The sequence below is a fragment of the Vidua chalybeata genome, chromosome 1, assembly GCF_026979565.1.
Source record: "Vidua chalybeata isolate OUT-0048 chromosome 1, bVidCha1 merged haplotype, whole genome shotgun sequence".
Taxonomy (NCBI): Eukaryota; Metazoa; Chordata; class Aves; order Passeriformes; family Viduidae; genus Vidua; species Vidua chalybeata.
The window spans coordinates 49,515,295-49,535,081 of NC_071530.1; the positions used below are offsets into that span (position 1 = coordinate 49,515,295).

The window sequence follows — 19,787 nt, forward strand, 5'->3', positions numbered from 1 at the left end:
TATTTTTACTGGAAGGTTTTTTGTAATGAACTCTGAGGGATTTAGCAAAACTTTAGCAAGCTTTGGCACAAAAGGCATGGGTTTGCTAGAGAAATTAATTAATGCCAGAAGGTTAGAAATCATTCCTAAGACCAAAGAAAATCACAATATTGAACAGGAAGGCAAGCCTGACTATAGAGATGGAGTAACAGAAATGGGGTGCAATGCAACAGTATTTTATGAAGGCTAAGAGGAATTTCTGTCTTAAACCAGCCAGAAAGGCACAGCAGGAGAAAGAGCTGGGTATAGTCACAGAACACAGGATGGCAGTGGAACTGTTGTAAAGTGAAATAACTCACGTAAAATTTGTGAGAAAAATAAATGTGATCATCCTAAAAGACATCCAGCAGCAATTCCAGAGGAGAGAGGGCAGTACTGAAGAGCTTGAATGAGGCACCAGTGAGACCCCACCTGCAATAGCGTAGTGCAATTCTTCGCATCCAAGCTCAGGAGGTCTGGGCTCAGACTAGGATTAGACAAAAAAGCATCTCTCTTATTAAAAGGTGATCATTTATTTATCTGAACAAATGAAGACAGAAATGGGATATACTTATTCTTTGCAAATGCACAAGAGGTGCTAATACCCGGATTTTAACTTGCCAGATAGTTCTAATGAGGTTGATTTTCTACTTTTCAAAAGAAGTTCACATATTTTGCCTTTTTTTAGAATCACTGTAATGCTTTGTTGCATCTGAAAGCCTTTCCTCTGAGAATGGAGATGCTTTGTAAATTAATAGCATTCAGAAAATATTTTTGTATTTTTTTAAACCTTTTGGTAACTAATCAGTAACCTCTGTTACGAAAGCCATGGATTAAACCGGAGCCTGTAAAGTGAAATTGGGCAAAACCACCTTTCTAGTGATGTTTGACATGTCACTGAGCACCCAACTTAGTCCAGGCCAGGAAGCAACACGATTCTCCTTTGCATGCACTAAGAACACTCAAATTATATGTACCTAGTGATATTAGAGTAAAATGGCTATATAAAATCTTTCATACTAGGCTACAGTATGAAAGCCTGCATGAATGGGCCATATTTATTTAATGAACAGAGGCCTTACTATTTCAGTAGTCATATGTACAATTTTAAGCACAAAAGGCTGCATTTTGGTGTATATTTTTAAGAATCTAAAGGATATTGGTTCTGCCTTGGTAAGACCTCCTTTTGACATTTCCAGTGGCAGTATTGCTGTTGGAATGTCTTCATGTCACACTTAGCAGCTGCTTTCTTTGGGACACATCCAGCCAAAATTAGCCTCTATAGTTCCCAGGCCATGGACTTTCCAAAGCCCACCTGCACTCCCCTTCATGACTTTTCAGGGAAATTTTCCTCCCTTTGGTAATCATGAACATGTCATTTATATTTTATTCCTCATCAGAGCCAGTTTTGTAATTTGCAGTTTCCCAAAATACAGAGGGGAAAGACTAAGAATAAAAATCCCCTAGTTTGGCTCCCAGACTACTGTTGGTATTTTTCTCTTACCTAGTTACTGAAACACAAACAGTAAAGCTGACCCATAAAAAAAAAATAGCACAATGTGTTAAAGATTTATCTTGATTAAGAAAAGTGATGAAGTTTTTATCTTTCTAATTAGGGGAAGGTTTCTTATAGTGTGTTATCAACTAGACTTTCACAGTGCCTCAACAAACACATTGTTCCTGATGTTCTTCTGAGCTGAATATTTTGCAAACTCATACTACTATGAATCAATGTCATAAGACCATTCTGACTCAGTTCAGTGAATTTATTGACTAAGACTACAAAACCTAAAATCAACTGGTGGATAAAGTAGCAACTACAAAAAATGTCCCACCTACTGTTTTCTGTGCTGATGGATCACGCTTTATCATATAAACTCAGCTGTCAAACCCGTATGTTTTAACTTGGGTTCACTGAAACATTTTCAAGTATTACAAAATTGCCTTGTAATTTTCTTAGAAAGCAAAATTATCAGTGGATCCTACTATAAAAAGTTGTAATTTATATAAAAGTACTATGTCTTTATGAAAAATTCCTTTGTTATACATACATATATACATAAAATTTATGACATTAACTATAATTGCAACAGTTCGAGCCTATCATTATCATATATTCATTAATACATATTATATTATGGCATATTATGGCATATTGTTAAACAAGTACTACTCATGCCAGCTTTTCTGCTATTTCCATCTTTGAGAGTGGAGCAAAATATACCAGTTACTCATTCATTACATAATACATTAGAAAAAAATTTAAGCAGCACAAGAGTAAGCAGAAGACTTCTGGGAAGTCTGGTAAATACCTTACTGTGCCACATATTAGAATTTCTCCATGTGTGTGCACATGATATCTGCAATATCTGAGTCATGGCACAGGAAAACAGTGATCAGATTGGCCAAGCTCTGATCTTTTTCCAAGGTGGGTACAGAAGAAGGACTGTTAATTGTTCTTAGTTGGCTGAATCATATTATACAGCAGGAGTTGAGCTGAGGTTCAACACAGTGCAGAATCCCTGGTCTCCTGTTTTCTCTTTTGGGAGGAGAAGAGGCACCGTGAAGCAGTTTGTCCTTCCAAGCTGGGTAGCAGTAGACTAAGAAGATTCTCAGTAGTTTGTCAAGGAAACAAAGGAGACACCTTTAGGCACCTTCCAATTTTTCATCAGAGGGCAGAGGCTGTTGTCAACACCACCAACCACATCTTTATCTTACTCGATAATATGTGGTACGTTCATGGTCTATGGTGATAGTGTTTCTGATTGGTTTTTATGCTGAGATTGTGAGTTCATGGCCATGTAAGAGTAATTTTCAGGGATGCACAGATGTTTCGGGCAGATGTGGATCGCAGACAATTGTTATGGGTGATATGCTGTCCGAACTCAGTATGTTTCTTCTGAGCACGTCTGCCTTCATCAGAAATCTCCACAGAAGGAAAATGAAATCAAATCTGTTTCTTAACTAAAGGGCACAAAATCAAGCATTACACTGCTCTGAGCATCCAATGACATTATATGCTGAGTAATGAGCTTAAGTTCAATTAGGGCATGTAAGTATCCATAAATAGAATTAAATGTACATGACTACATTATTCTGAACAGCTGTGTAGGTGGATGTATCCATTAAAAAGTATAAAGTCTGTGACATTGTTCTGGTTTGAAAGCAAAACCAGTGAGAGACTCCAAGTCAGAAATACAATTTATTGGGAAAAGGGAAAACAAAAGACAAAAATACACACAATGATACAAAAGGAAGACCACTGGCAAAGTCAGAATACAACCTGACACCCGCTTTGGCCAGTGTGCTGGTAGCAGTCCAAATTGGAGTGGCTGCAGTCCTCTTGGAGTGGCAGATGTGGTTGCTGTGTCTTCTTGGAAACCTGTGGAAAGGCTGCTTTTCTGTCTAGAAATTCCTGGATTTATCCAGGTGGGAATGCCTAGCTTCTCCCCCTGGGCGGAGCATCTCACAATGGGCTGATGTTATTTTGAGTCACGAGGTGTGTTCTTAATCACCTGTTAAACAGAACTGGCTCTTGGAGAGTGTTATCTCTGAGTCATGAGGCGAGACATTGATGGGCCTATTAACAGGAGATAAGGAAAACTGTCCAGATGCAACTGCTACTCGGATGGTAATAGGAAACATCTTGGTGCTCAGTCTTGGACAGACATTTTCTCAGCCATGATGCATGCCCCAGGGCAATAATTCAATACAGCCAAGAAACAAACCAGGCAGCAACACCTCTCAGCAGGATGCTGGAAAGAGTAGGACAGCTGTACAATTTTTTGTCTCTTATTTTGGCACAGCTGTGCTGCTGAAGAAATTTCAAGATATGATCAATTCTGAATTGGTATCTGTTTTTCAGTCATGAAAATTGTAACAAACTTAAAAGCATTACACTCCACCTTTTAGAACTGCGACAAAAGTGTACCTGTGTATTTAAGTTCTAATTATAGATTAAAAGCTAACAATTTAGGATGTAGGGGAACCCTCAAGAACTCAGAAAATAGACTATTAATGCGTATTTTTAGACATATCTGAAATCCTACTGACTGCAAAGAGACTATTTCTATGCCATGGCATTGCAGATCTGATTGACCCGCTACTGAGAAATGCCGAGCGCTCTTGAAGCTCTAGTCATCAGCAGCAATAACAGCTTACTGTAGGTGTTTAAAGCTTGCAGGTCTGAGCTTGAGATGGAAACTGTCAGAGAAGAAGGAATGAAAGAGATTAAAAAGATCTTTTCTTTCTTCAGTTTTTTAGTATCACAGAATCATTAAGGTATGAAAAGACATCTGAGATAAGTCCAGTCATTGACCCAGCACTGTGTCTTGTGTACAAGGCAAGATTTCTTTAATTTCAGAAGAATTGCATTAGGATGCTTGCATTTTTAATCAGATAAATTTTAATATGACAAAAATCCAAATTAAAGTCCTAAGTAGCAGATATATGTAAATACACGTAAAAGATCTTCCATTTAAAGCTTTTCTTACGTATAATGTTGAAACTATACACAAGGTACACCTTTCTAAGTTTGGTCACACTGGATATCAGTTGAGAAAGGTTCTTAAAATGAATTAGCTGATTGCTAAAATCTATCAACTACAAACTTGTAATTTATTGTACAATATTTCAAAAAAAAAAAAGGTGACAAAAACTAGCACTTTAAATATGAGATATTACTCATGAGCCAGATATCCTGTTTTGGTGATGACCTCGTTGCACTAACGATGTGTCACCCACAGATAACTTTGTAGCCTGATGAAGAACTGATAAAGAAATTACAGTGTTTTGGGCAGAAGCAAAATACATAAACATAGAAACTGGAATTAGAAATCAGAAAATTCAAGATAAGCATTTCAAAAGTGGCTTCCAAGTCTCAGGAATTTTAGTCTTTGATAGAACATAGAAATGAGTGTGGACTGATTTTCAGAGACCAGAATTTTGTGATGGTAACAGTCTTCGAAACTAATTTGTTTTTTCTTTTCTTTTCTTTTCTTTTCTTTTCTTTTCTTTTCTTTTCTTTTCTTTTCTTTTCTTTTCTTTTCTTTTCTTTTCTTTTCTTTTCTTTTCTTTTCTTTTCTTTTCTTTTCTTTTCTTTTCTTTTCTTCTCTTCTCTTCTCTTCTCTTCTCTTCTCTTCTCTTCTCTTCTCTTCTCTTCTCTTCTCTTCTCTTCTCTTCTCTTCTCTTCTCTTCTCTTCTCTTCTCTTCTCTTCTCTTCTCTTCTCTTCTCTTCTCTTCTCTTCTCTTCTCTTCTCTTCTCTTCTCTGCCCTGCCCTGCCCTGCCCTGCCCTGCCCTGCCCTGCCCTGCCCTGCCCTTTTCCTCTTCGTCTTTTCTTGTCTTTTTTCTTTTCTTTTTTCTTTTTTTTTTTTTGAGAGAGAGTGAGCCTGAAGCCTAAAGTTTTAGGCTAAATTACATATGAAAAGCACATTTTTTTTTTCAGTCATATCATTATCTGTCTACTTAGTGTTGCAAGACATGACTGATCTGGATATCTAAGCAACTGAGTAATTATTGGAAGGATTAAGGTTGGTGAGCTAATTTTTGAAGGGAAGCATAAGTGTATCATTCTCTTAGACCTTGTAAGACACAGTGGAACAATATGTCAATATTATATACATAGAGAAAATTTCTAATTGATGTCCTGATCCTCTCAGTCATCTGAACTAATTTTGACAGTTCAAGCTGCCTTTGTCTAAGTGCTTAATTACTGACTTAGAGGTCTTAGACTTTAAATCCATTACATCCTGAGACAACTGAATTTAAAAGTTGTGGGGACAATATTGTCCTTAAAAGGGGACTTTTGGAAGGGATTTTATTTTTTCCCTCAAAAAATCAAGTGGAGCTTTCTTTACAAAGGAAACAAATTTGGTTTTAAATCGTAAAGGGGCTTTCAGCAGGGAATGATATCATGTGGTTTTCCAGAGGAGAAGTGTGGTAGGAACGATTCTGGTGCATATGTGTGACTACCACCATACAGCTTGTTTCATGCTGCTTTTGTTTGTTTATATTAAAAGAACATTAAAGTTGCATATTTAGCTACTCGAAAGCTAACACATGCCCAAATGAAAATAGTCTGTACAACCATAATTCAGCCTATATTTGTAAATCGTTATATAACATTTAAGTGCATGATCAAATACTGGGTTTCCACTGGATCTTTTTCACCCTCAAAGAATGAGCATTTTATTTACTTTTTTGGGTTTTTTTTTTTTTGTATTATTGGATTTTATTTTATCTTATTTTATTCCTCAAATTTAGTGGAGGACTGATGGCACATTAGTTCGACCATTGCACAATACAAAATGATACATTTCCTCCACTGGAAAGATTCATTCTGTGGAAAGTGTTTTTATCTTCCTTTCACTAGAAGAGCTGACTGTGCAACACTTCTACAATCTTGCTGTCCACAAATATATAAACCCACACCATTAATATCCAGCTGCAAAAATTTGCTCTAAAATTACTTTCCCAGCCTTTGTAACCTTCAATCTAACAGTAAAACCAATGTTTTCTACAACAAACTCTCTTCTATTGCTAGCTTTAAGCAGCCAGTACAGCTGAGAGAAGAGATAATTAGTAAACCCTTACTTCATCATCAGCATCTACAGTGCTGTAAGACCCAACACAGATCTAATACTTTTCTTCAAGCCTATCATGGGCAACAGGATGGATTAGGTACTCCTGAGTACCAGAAGAAATGGAGTTTACTCTAAAGTGTGAAATTGCTATTAAAAAAAAAAAAAAAAAAAAAGAAAAGAAAAGAAAAGAAAAGAAAAGAAAAGAAAAGAAAAGAAAAGAAAAGCTGTTTTTCTTCCAAGAACCCAAGCTGAATTTTCTAAGTTTGCCTGTGTTAGCTTTTGAGCAATATACAAATATACAACCTTAATGGTTCTTTAATGTAAATGCTAATGATTTATAAAATTTCAGATCAAATCTTGAGTTTCCTATTCATTTCTATCCAGGTACCATTGCTGGGAATATGTATTGCTGAAATGTGAGAGCAAAATATTGACTTAATTATTCTGGGTATAGGTCTGATATTTAGAAGTATTACAGAACATAATAAGACGAACATCCTTTATTGCTCCCTATGCCTTGAACTGATCTACAGCAAACATTTTTCTAATTACTTCTATTTCTCCCTTGGCTTTTTTTCATAGGTCTTCCCACACTACTATTTTACTTGCCAATGCTGAAACAGTTAAGGCTAAAGCCTGACTAGTCTGATAAAAAAATCTCCAAATTTCACTTGCATGTACAACTCCAGAAGATTTCTGATTATTGTTTTCTTCTTCTTCTTTATTTTAGGACAATTATATGCAGAAAGACGGGCAGCAAACAGCAGAGCGTGAAAGCCGTTGATGTTAAAATTGAAACCGATCCCTTTGTGAATGACCAATATGATGCTTTTTGTGTAAAGGATGAAGGTCAGCACTGATATACTTTTGAAATAATACAGTCATCACTGTCTTGCAACATTAAAAGTTTTGCCTTCAATTTTTCTGCTGCTGAAAGACAAAGGGGAATGTTAAGCGATAAATCTTTGTAGTAATCACCCACTACAAGAGGAGCTAACTGCTGCATACATTGGTTGCAGCAAATAAATTGTGTTATCTTTTGTCTTTGCTGCAGTTTAGTGAGTTCAAACAGCACAACTGATCTGGCAGAACCCATTTTGGTGCTCACAGAACATACTTTATGGAAAGGAATATATGTGGCACCAATCTAAAGGAGATGGCTGAAGCACGTCCCTTACTCAGCACTGTAGCTGAATGTAACTCAGGAAGCTGGTTTGCAGCTGCAACACACCACCCTGTTGTATATCTATCGGTATACAATATTAGTATGCAAATAACTTAATTGCCTCCATTTTAGTTTTGATTTGGTTTGGTTTGGGTGTTTTTTTAACAAGTGTAGACCAGGCTGCTAGGGACGCTGATATATCCCAGATGATTCTGAAAACCAAATTATTTCCAATGTATGTTGATGCTTTAATTTTTCAATATTTAAGTCCCAGAACCCACAAACAAAGATAAATTCTGGAGGCAAAAAGTAAATTGTTACTGATAGGCAGGATTACGTAAAGAAATTTGGGAACCCCTGAAACAGATTGTTGATGTCCGCAGTGAGTTTTTGCATCTGATTTCCAAGAAAAGCAGGGATAAGCTGATGGCATTTACTGAGAAACGATAAGTTCACAGCATGGGGGAGCATTCTGATAAACTGTCAGTGGCAGGAGTGGGGATGAAAATATGGTTGAAGCGAAATGTGGCAGAGGTGATGCATATTTGATGTATACCACATTGTTCTTTTTAGAAGGAATGATTTTAGCAGAGTTTTTCCATCCTCTCAAGTAACCCTTGTGATATCAACTCCAGGCTCCGTGCTGCTGTGAGCGATGCCAACTCTGTCACCCAGTTACTAATGTGCTCACACAAGCACCTTTGTGCTTTCTCCATGCTGCTCCTCACATATAGGACAAGCTCCCTGTAAACATTTGCAGAACTCTCTCATTGTCTTCCTTCAAATCTCTTTTGTCATCATCCCCCGCCACCCCGAGAAAAACCTTTCAGTGGGTTGGGACAGCTGTGAGATGCTGAAATCATTGCTCTGGCCACTATTGTTCCATTGTGCCCTTGTGCTCCCCTGTGTGTCCCCACCTGCTCCATCCGAGATGCAGCATCTCGGAAAGGGAGCTGTGTTTACCTTTGGGGTTTGGTTACTGCTCACAGTAAAGGGGCAGACAAGAACGTAACCAGACAAGGCTATGCTGGAAAGGAGTACTACATGGGACTCAGAAACTGCATGCTTTAAACTCTGGGGGAAATTCAGATCGTTTGCAAAGAATATACAAGTTATGAAGAATTTGTTTTGTAGAAGGCAGGGAATTTTCTGATGACAGACAGGATGCACTCAAGTAGCCCTTACACACAGAAACATTTCTGGATGACTCTAAGGTTCTCTCTTGCTTAAATATATAAAAAAAATGGAATGCAGAGCCGATGTCTGAACAGAAAGACCTAAGTGGAGTTGTGTGGCAGATCCTGGTTTGTAGCTGGTATGAAAAGAGCAAAGTCCAGAAAGGAAACACCCTTAACATTACAACAGTAACACACCAGCCAGCACAGAGCTGTTGACTGATGAAAGAACATCCTCAGGGATGTCACTTCCAGTTTTGGCAAATATTCAGTAAAAAGCAGCAAGAGTAAACCGTGCACCACAACCTCACACACAGCATATCTCTGATCCTATGTACATGTGTCTAATAACTACACATCTAAGTTTGGATTAATAAGTTGTATCTTACTTGAAACATTGTGAATATTCTTTTAGTCTTAGAAAAGTGGACATAGTTTTTAATCTATACATTTGCAATTATAATATAGTCATACATAATAGTTAAGTGCAAAAGGCAAGTTGTTTTGCCCTGCTGAAAGTGATAAATCCCAGGTTTCTTACTCTGAGAGCTATATTAATTTCTTCAAGCCCTTACATTTCTTTTATATCCATCCAACTAATAATGAGCAGATAGCAGATTTCCTTCTTTGTCAGACTTGGCTGAGAAGAGCCAAAGGCTCAGACAGACTAGTAGGTTGAAAACAGACAGAGGGAACAGTCACATCAACCTCTACTTCAGAAATTAAGCTGACATTAATAACTCTTTGCAACTCTACCTTCAATTCTTAGGACTGTGCAGAATGCAACATGAAACACCATGAAAGTTTTAGTACAAACCAAAGTGACTTCTTATCCCTTGATTTATAACTAATCTTTACTCAATTAACCTTTACTATGAAAATGAGTGGAGTCAAATTCCGTAAGCACACATCTCAACATGCCCTTACACTAGGGCAGTAGTCAGATGCTAGCAAGAGCTCTGGGTGTGCTTACAGCATCATGCTTTTGCAAATAAAGTCCTGAAGAGAGAGACAGTTTTTTTGGTTTGTTTCTGAAATGGATTTTGATCTGTACACACAGAAGAATCACAGAAATTGTTGAGACTGTTATCTTTTATGGGGAATTGATTCTAAGGGTTCTGTTTGACAAGGAAAGATGTAGCTGTAATGTTTTATGAATGCTCTGAGTATAGCTGCAGTTTTCACAGAACAGAGAAAAGTGTCTTCTCAGCTTCTTATAAAACACATGTTTTATGCAGCCATTAGAGTCAGCAAGACAACTCTGTACCAGCTCAGAATCTGCTGAGACCAGAAAGTTTCCCTTTTAGGCCCTGAGTGTCAAAAAATATCTAAAAATATATTAGATTCTGCCAATTCTGAAAATGCAGTATCACACATAAGTTAGATCTGGCACACAGAGTGTGTTTATAAGAGTTCATAAGAAAATACTTTAAAGTATAAAGTAGGTAACACAAGAAAACCAGAAAGCTGGAATTTTTCCTGCCTTATTTTTTTGTAATAATACATACCATTCGATTCCATATATATATATAATCATCTTGGTTTTCTTTCTTATTTTTTTTATTGCAGCAAAGGAAAGATCTTTTTGTTAATAACCCCCAGGTATTACTGTTTTTTTCTTTCAGTGACCCACTGTTATTTACAGGCAACAAATAAGATCTGTTCCATAAGGCTTTGATTTGCTGCCACCAGAGGAAAACTAAACAGGCAGCAGCTTGTACTAGAGTACATCATAAATGCAAATCAAACTTTTTTAAACATGACTGCTGGCTCCAGATATCCATCAAAGCTTGATGGCTTATGTACATATTCCAGTTAGCCTTTTTCAGCAGTAAGAAAAAAAGAAATTAGTGTATTCTTTACAGCAAATTTATTCAGTGTACTTTACAAGAGCAATCAAACTGCATTTTGCTTTATGTAGTATTTGAACTATTTTTTTTGTATTTGTCATGCTTTGCTGTAGATATATATATATTTTTTAGTGCTCCAGCTTTATTTTTCATGGCTTTGCATATAGCTGACAGTTAATTCCCACTTCTCTGGTGATGTCACTTAAACTAATAAAGTCCCACGAGCCCTGTCTGATGTAAGAGGTGTTTTCTTCTGTTTTCATCCTAGCATTGGTAGAGTACAAGCAATACTAACATTGGCTATAATTGAGTTTTGATTCTTCCTACTCAGTACTTTCATCCAAACAGAAAAATCCCATAGTTTAGGGTCTCTGCAATCAAGAAGCAAAATAAACATCCTCACTCATCTCATTCGCAGGCCTGACTGTTAAGATTTGCATTTTCCAATTTCTTAATGACAAGATGACATCCTAAAAATTCCAGTGGCCCCTCTGGAAAACCTCAGCTGAATTGGACAGTTGTAATAACGGGAGATGTTTTATGTCAAAGTGGATGTCTCATGTCAGCTTTCAGAGTGTGGAGCACAGTTAAAGCAGCAATTGTGGATAATCAGATTTCAGAAAATTCCTGGTTCTGCCAGGTGATGTGGAAGCTGAAGTCTGCATCTTCTTCATGTTGATCTTTTTTTGCATTGATCTTAAGCTATCCTTTCTGTAGACAGTATTTTATCAAGACATCTCAAAAAAAAATCTTTACAGACTAGTGGGATGCTTATAGTTCAAATAAAGGAGATGCTTCTGGTGTAATCTGGACTGGGGAGGAGAATTACTGTGTTCTTAAAATGACATGTGCCAACTGTTTGCCAGAAATCACCTGTCACAAAATCCTTTCCACATGTGTTCTGGGGTTAAAGTTACTATTCTAAGGAGATATTTTTCCTAAAAGCCAATCATGACTGAATGTGCTAACTCAATTAACAGGAGATCTCTTTAGTCCCATGTAAAAAATAGTTACTGAGTCTCTAAGAAGTCTGTAACCAGAGCTGTCACTAGCCTTAACACATCTGTGCTCAACACCCATATCTTTGCTGTGACACTTATTCCTATCCATTTACCAGATGTTGACTCTGTTCTGATTTCTGCACGTGTATATTGAGATCTTTCTTGACTGTAGTGGTGACTTTCACTCCAGGACACAATCTGTGCCAAATTACTGCTGACATGAGGATCTCCTGTGAACTTTAACTAATTTCCTTATATCTGTGCTGTGCTGTCTTGCTCTGAAGCTCAATCCTATCCTACCCTGAAGCTCCAGCTATTACTGGAGGTCAGTTATTAACATATGGAGGCCTGTTACGTGTTTGACCTCAGTGTCAACATGTAGAAAATTCTGGAAGGGTCATGATGTCCAGAAACCAATTCCAAGTGTTCAGGTTTAAGATATGATATTGGACATAAACAGTCAGAGCATGGGACCTGCTTGATGCTCTGCTGGATGGCCTCGAGTATCAAGCAGATCCAGCTTTTTTACTGGGAACCAAGAATTGGGCTAATTTTTTAGCCAGTAGCAAGAAAATATGCAGGTTTATGGGAGGATAGAGGAGGGAAAAATCAGTGCTCCAGATGGATGGAGGAGCCCAGCCCTCATCTACCCAACAGCATCCCTGCAGGCAACCTCTGTGGTCGCCTTAACAAAGAGCACTACTGTTCCTCTACATGACAAGCTGCTGCCGACACACCCTCTGTCACGCTTCGTGGCCCAGGTCGGCCTCCTCTCTTCCAGCAAGAAAATGTCCTGAATGCCAGCACTGAGCACAGACTGTTGTTCCAAATAAGCCCATGCTCTTCCAGCTCCTGGTACAAAGGCTGCACACAAAAACATGAAGCCTGCCCCAGAAGTGGCTCAGTTTGATGAGTTGCTGTGCCAGTGTCACTTCTGTACGTGTGCCAGAAAGAACAGGTTTGGCAAAAGGCTGAGCAGGAATTGTCATAGCAACTGAGACTGCAGCAGGACAAGGAGCCATAAGATGCTGTAACCTGGGAAATTCTTGTACATTTTATGCAGGAGAGGACAGCAGCAAAATGGATCTAGGAACTTGAGTTTGTCTTTGCAGTGTATCAGCTTTCACTTGCGCTTGTCCATGCTGTCGCTCAGTATGTTCTGCAGCAAAGGCATGACCTTACAAAGTCTCATGTGAGAGAGTCAAAAGTTCCCCATACAGTGTCAGTCCATGAACATCTTAAAAATCTCTGCTTTTCTTTCTGTTCATGCATAAGCCAGATCTCTCTTTCAGGAGCTCATAATTCTGTTACCAAGTCTGTTGTCAGATTTTACTTTAAAGATCCCTTCAGCTTTCTTCTCCCCTGGAAGGTTTTAATGTGCTTTTTGAATGTGTTTGCCATAGTTAACTAATGTGTTGCTTTTCTGCTTCCTCTAGCAACAGGATTAAGAAGCAAGGCTTTGTAGATAAGAACACTCTCTGATGTATAATTGTTCCATACAGCCTTGGGATCAAAACTTCCCTCAGAACAGATACACAGCTCCCATTTGTATGGATGGAAGTAGTTACATGAATAAAGTACATGAAATGCAAGGCTCTGTAGCCTTCCTATGAGGCAATAAAATAATTTTTTATACCTTTCATCCACATCAATCTCTATTCATCCAGCCAGTTCACAGGAAAGGCATTAACTGCTAACTGCTCCTCACTTCCTCAAATGTAAAACTTCCATAAGATTCTATATAAACTGAGCTTTGTGTAGCCTCAAAAGCTTGTTTTTACTGTCAGTGTGTGTGTGCATAATTCCCACTAACTTCTGAAGGTGTTAGACAGTATATATATATATATATATATATATATATATATATATGTATGTATGTCTGTGTGTCTGTGTGTGTGTACAGTACAGAGATCAGGCTTCAAAGTTTGACTCCAGTAGCATGTCCTTTATATTAGTGGTAGATATTTTTCAGCATACCCAGCTGAGAAGTGGCTAGTCAGGTCTATCAGAAAATTTCCAAAAGCCTGATCCAAATGAACTTTCACAGAGTGTTTATCATAGGATTTTCATTTCACTACAGGGTAAATGACTGGCAAAATAAATACATAATATTTCTAAATAAGCATGTATTTATTTATGCCTGAATCAAAAGTGGGTAGATGATGGGTAGAACTGCAGCCTGAGACTCACAAGTGTTTTGCAGAACATCCTTGGCAAAAGCAGGAAAGCCTGAGTTTTTGCAGAGGGGAGATTGAAAAAGCTTTTCTGTCAAGCCTATAGCTCATTGAAAACCTTGGACATTAATTGGTGTCAATGAAACCATTGCTTGCAAGATCTTGTGGTGATGATGTCCTAAAAGTAGACTCTAGCAAAATAGCAAGGGTGCTCTTTGAAGATGTTTCTCCTTCTGCATGTCTAGAAACATGGTCTTGGAGTCTTTTCAGCTTTCAAACAAAAGTCTTTTCAAGGAACATCATCTTTGCTTTACCAGCTAAGCAATCAAGTTTTTGTACCAAAGCAAACTATTTCAACAGGAGAGATCAATACTAGAACATAGATCTAGCCCCGTATTTCCTTTATCCAATATAATTACCAGAATTCATGAGCCTTTTCATTTTGGTTGGTCTGTATCTGGAGAAAAGAAGGTTTGAATCTTCAGTTACTTTGGCAAAAGAAACAGCTGCTTTTTTCTAAAACAGTCAATAAGGGTTCTTGAGCCACTGGAAAATATTCCCAGATTTGAGAAAGAATATAGAAGCGACAATTTGTACCAACACTGCAGTCTTTGCCCTTGGGTTTCTTGGTAAAATTCATGTTCTTGCATTATATTTGTTTTGTTTGTTTTGTTTTTCTGTAACCAAGAGGCACCTATTCCAAAAAGGACTGTAAAAAACATGGATGAAAAAGGGACACAGCAAATCCCTTATGAACAGCTCTTGTCAGAGAGGAAGGTCTTTGAGGAAAGAAAATCCACAACACTCGAAAGTTCTCTAGAAAATCTTGATTTGCCTTGTTAACAATGGCCAAGATCATTCAAACCTGAAAAAGAGAGATAAAATTCAGTTTATACTGGTGGTGGCAGCTGTCAGCTGTCAGCCTCCCTCCTCTCCACACTTCTTTAAAGCAACAAAAACCAGTTTTGATCTCGCTCATAGTAATTTTTCTTCCTGGCTTCTAATGCTGTCAGCAAAAATATTATCAAACATCTTTTTGGGTTTTATACCCTAGTATAAATTTAGGTCTTCAGATTCTCATAGACAGCAGAGCTATGTTACCCCTGGGCATTCTTAAACTCATGAGCCCAAGTCACTATTTATTTTAGGGTGTCTCTACCCTGAAAAGGGAGATTTGAATATCTGGGAAGACCCCTGATTTAAGAAAGATTAGAAGATTACATATAGTCTGAAAATGGTCTGGTGTTCACCTGGACCTCTTCTTTCTGTGAGTGTGGACTGGACCATGGCTCAGCCTCTGCTGGCTTCCTACAGTGTAGAAGAGATCAAAGCGCCTGTCTTAAACAATTCCACAAACATTTCTGAGGTTAAGAAAAATGACTGTGTCCAAGTTGTTGCATTCTAGTCCCAACCTGCCCAAGCTCTTGTTAGCTTTTGTAGAATCAGGCAGAGAAGACAGCTGTGATCTGGCATCCTGCCTGTGTTTGAAACAAAGCCCTTCTAGATGCATGACTGTCAGACGTCAATAGCATCACAGTTGCAGCATCACAGTTATAGCCCAATTTATATATTCCCAATTACAGCTGGAAATAGTTGTGAAAGGACATAAGGGCATGAAACAGATGAGATGTGCAATTTCTGTGGACATGTATAAGTTTATCTTCAGGAAAACTCTTAGCACTGCTCTTAGAACTGTATTAAAAGACTATTGTGAAGTCTTTACAAGGTCATCTCTTTTCTCCTTTCAGACAAGCCCTGTGGGGACCCGCCGTCCTTCCCCCACACCATCCTGCACGGCCACACTGGCTTTGAAATGGGGGATGAGCTTCTGTACGTCTGTGCCCAGGGCTACGTCATGGGCAACAAGGAGACGGCGTTCACGCTGCTCTGCGACAGCTGCGGGGAGTGGTACGGCCAGGTCCAGGCCTGTGTCAAAGGTGAGCTCAGCCAAAAAAGTGCATGATTTTTTTTAAATTTGCCCCAATAAATAGGCAAACACTTTTTGCATCTTGCACCATGCCTCCAGGACTTTTGTCTGCAAATACGAGAGTATTTGCCCAGATATTTACTTCACTGAAAGTGGATTTTCTTACCAAATGACTTGACTCAAGAAAAGATTTTTCAAAAAAAAAACCCCAAACCACAAAACCTCCAAACAAATTGTAAAATGACATTTCCTTAATTTAAACCTTCAATAAAAACCACCTTTATGTGTTAGTTAAATTCTACAGCAGTTTTTTAACTTTCCCCTTGTTTAAACATAGGCTAAACAGTACCATGAGTTCAGACATGGATGTAATCTGAATTCTGCTTTCTCATGTTACCTTGCTCAGTGCATAATCCCACCATTTTTTCCAGTATTTAAGAATGGTCATCAGAAAATTTTAGTTTTTTTTTTTTTTTGAGAAGGCTATCACATCTTTAAAGTAAGGGTTCTGGCAAAACAGATAAATTTTAAGCAAAGGAAATGGACAGTTGTTGGATAGCTGAGCTATCTCTATGGGCTGGAGTTAGTATATCCATTTCAGAACCTATATATTCCTTAATGTCCGGAGGCTTGCAAGGAGTTACTTTTACTCATGAATATACTATCAGGTAGTGGATAATCATTAGAAAAGGTCAAACTTGTTCTTAGTAGAAATAGGTCATGTCTGTGCACCAGGGAACCAGATTCTCAGACCCATCCAATTGGTATAGATACACAGAAAAACAAAGAATGAAAGCACCAGTGTTTTTCTGAACTGTTTCAGCTTCTAAAACTGTTTTACAAACAGCAGTTCAGATAATTATGCAAAACAATGCAGGACACAAAGGAAGAACGTGGAGGGAAAATGGAAAAAAAATAAGTATTTACATCTGATCATAGAATAGTTTGGTTGGAAAGAACCTTTAATGTCATCTGATCCAATCCCCCTACAATAATCAGAGACACCTTCAACTAACTCAGTGGGTCTGAATCTCCTATAATCTGCACCAAATTGATAATTCTTTTTCCTTTGCAGAGGTTAGTGGAAATGCTATCTTCATCACACACAGACATAAGGCTGTATTACACCAAAATAAGAAAGGGAAAGAATCAGGCCATTTAAGTTGTCTGTGTTTCACTGTTTTCTCTGGAAGAATAGTCTATTTTGGCTGTTTTGCCCAAGCCTTTCACACAGCCACAGGGGAGAGGAAAATATAAAAAAAAAAAAAAATAGAAAAGCATGGCTGTAAAATCACAAACATCAACAATGAAACTTGGGAGCAGATGTGATATTGTGGATTATGATTTTTTAAATTATTTAAATGTAGACTTCATGCTGGGGGGCTTCCTCTGATTAATGTTTTTTAAATGCTTTAAGGACATGGGACAGAAAATACAATAATTGTTCAAGTAATAATTATGTATTTAATCCTTCTGATCATAATTTTTTAAGAAAGAAGACTTTACAGAATGATTAAAATGTGTGATACTAGGTTTCATTATTTTTTAAAATGTAAGAATCCAGTGAAAAAGAACAACCAAAAAAAGAGAATTTAATCAAAAAGAACCTGATTTAGAGTTGATTGATATTTTGGGGTCATAGGAGAGAGGAGATCAATTATTAAGTAGTCCAGAAGTCAGCACACAGACTGATTTTTAAGTGCTTTAGGCAAGAGAACCCCTTCCCTATTATGAAGGTTAATGATGGGACTTAATGGAGAATTTACATTCCTGCTGGCAGACTGGACCACGTCTGTCCTAACTGGCTGACATCAGTGGAAAGATGTTCATGCAGCCACTTCTGTGGACATTTAAGTGCTATGTTTAGAGCCTGGTAAGATGATACAGTGCCCTTGCTCTGCATCTGCGCTGGGTGAGCAACTGGGAAATGTAAAATGGTCCCGATGCTCTTGCTGCAACAAAAGGGGACCATGGGAAAAAGCTCTGGTCAGAGCACTGAGAGGTATAAGGCCTGTTCCTACATCTTGCAGTGTCTCTGAGACTAGGGACAAGTCACTGTACTGCTCTTTGCTGCTTACTCCACCTCATCTGTGGAAGAGTGATGACATTTATCCAATTTCCAATAAAGCTTGCTGGGATTTGTGGATGTTACACCTTGAGTAACATTGTTCTACTTGGTAACTGCCCCATTATAATACCCAGCTGTCCAGGCAGAATATCAGACTAAACAGCAATAATTACATGCTTTTCTTGTTTGTGGAAAAGCTTCAGTCTGGCTTTACATTCCCAGTTGCTCACGCAGAGGAAATATGGAGTCACAGAACTACCATCATAGCAGTGTCTAAATATAGCAGTTAAATGTTCTTTGAAGTCTCTTAGTGATCATCTTTCCTCTCTGTTTTGATCCAGTCAGAAGAGATACAGTCCATTCTGGCACCTGAGATATAAATGCACCTAGGATATAAATGTACAGCATATGGTCACAGATTTGCAAATTAAAATTTTAAAAATATGTATATAATCAAGTAGGCACATAATGCAAAATACATGGCAAAAGCTGGCTATGGGCATAGCTGAACAAAATAATTTTGGACTTATATTAACTGGATTTCAGATGCAGTAAAGTATGATGGAATTTCAAGTGGGTTCTGGATACAGTAAAGTATGATGGAAATTAGGAAAGCAGTACATTACAAATGGCTGTAATGTACATTGTGCATACCAGGTAATAGATAGTAATTTTTAATTAATATGCTTTTTAAGAAAAAACGTGACTCTGTTTCCTATAATTCCTTGTCATGAAAAGGCACTGTGTTCTAGCTGAAAACACAAGGATATTCAGCCCAATGAAGCAACCTTAAGGAGAGAATAGGGAAATACATGGATTTTGCCTTTTTTTTTTTTTTTTTTTTTTTTAATTTCTGTGGAGGGAATATATTTGCTTCACAAAATATATCCTGAAGAATACTGTAGTAAGGTCTGAAAGCAGATGCACATGTTCCATGCTGTGGCTGTCCTGCAAGCACAGAGACTAAACTGACAATTGCTAAATGACATTTGTTTGTTTTGTTTTGTTTTGTTTTGTTTTGTTTTGTTTTCTCAAAATAAACCATGAGCTCAATATCAGAAGCATTAATACCAACACTTCAGTGGCGGGGGTCAGGGCTGGATTGCATTAGGCTGCATTCTCTAGGGTTAGCTTCCTCAAAGAGAGGGCAGATGAGATGGCTGGGAAATCATGTTCCATCTCTGCCCTAAAATGGGCTCAGAAGAATGTCATGTATCTATCCTTTTCCCTGGATTATTTGGGTTTTTCCAGCTATATGCTTGTGACAGGAGAGTCCACATCTTCTACACATCTAAAGAATCTCTCCAATGACAACACTTGGATTCACAACTAGTGTTCCGAGGTAGTCCAGGTTTTCCAGGCTGAGGACCATCCTTCTGATGTCAGTGTAAGGAGGATTTGGCTGACTTTGGCCACTTAATTTGCAGCTATCAGTCTTGTTGCCTGGCTCAATAATTCTCATTACTTCAAACATTACTTCCAGAATTTTCAAGAATTATATTGGTTCACATTCATGTGGTCTGTAAGTACGATCAGCTAGCACCATTTCTTTTTTGGTTTTTATTTTTAATGTGGGGAATCAAACAAAATGGCTTTTGATCTTATTGAGGAATGCTTTTTTAATGTTCATTCTGTGAGTGCAAAGGAAGAGTTGTGACATACAAATATAAGCAGCAACAAATATAATCAACAACAAATATGTCTGTGGCCTGTCAAAACAATTGTTATGACAAACTTTGGTTCCCTTTTCAGGCCTGTTACTGAGGGGTTGTATTAGATTAATGTAAAGTATTGATCTGGAATGAATGGATTCTGCCAAATGGAATA

At 37.9% G+C, this 19,787-nt stretch overlaps 1 protein-coding gene and 1 long non-coding RNA gene across 2 annotated transcripts in view; one reads left to right on the forward strand and one right to left on the reverse strand.

The window, feature by feature from the left end:
• SUSD5 (sushi domain containing 5) overlaps nt 1-19,787 on the forward strand; it is a 42,216-nt gene that overhangs the window by 14,581 nt on the left and 7,848 nt on the right. Inside the window, exons 3-4 of the mRNA XM_053947352.1 lie at nt 7,331-7,449; nt 15,714-15,902. Of these exons, the coding sequence (XP_053803327.1) occupies nt 7,331-7,449; nt 15,714-15,902 (308 nt within the window). The remainder of the gene's footprint in view (nt 1-7,330; nt 7,450-15,713; nt 15,903-19,787) is intronic.
• LOC128790537 (uncharacterized) lies at nt 3,208-3,677 on the reverse strand. Its single transcript, XR_008431791.1, has 2 exons — nt 3,534-3,677; nt 3,208-3,400 (listed from the first exon to the last, which is right to left on the reverse strand). It is a non-coding gene; the product is annotated as an uncharacterized LOC128790537 (long non-coding RNA).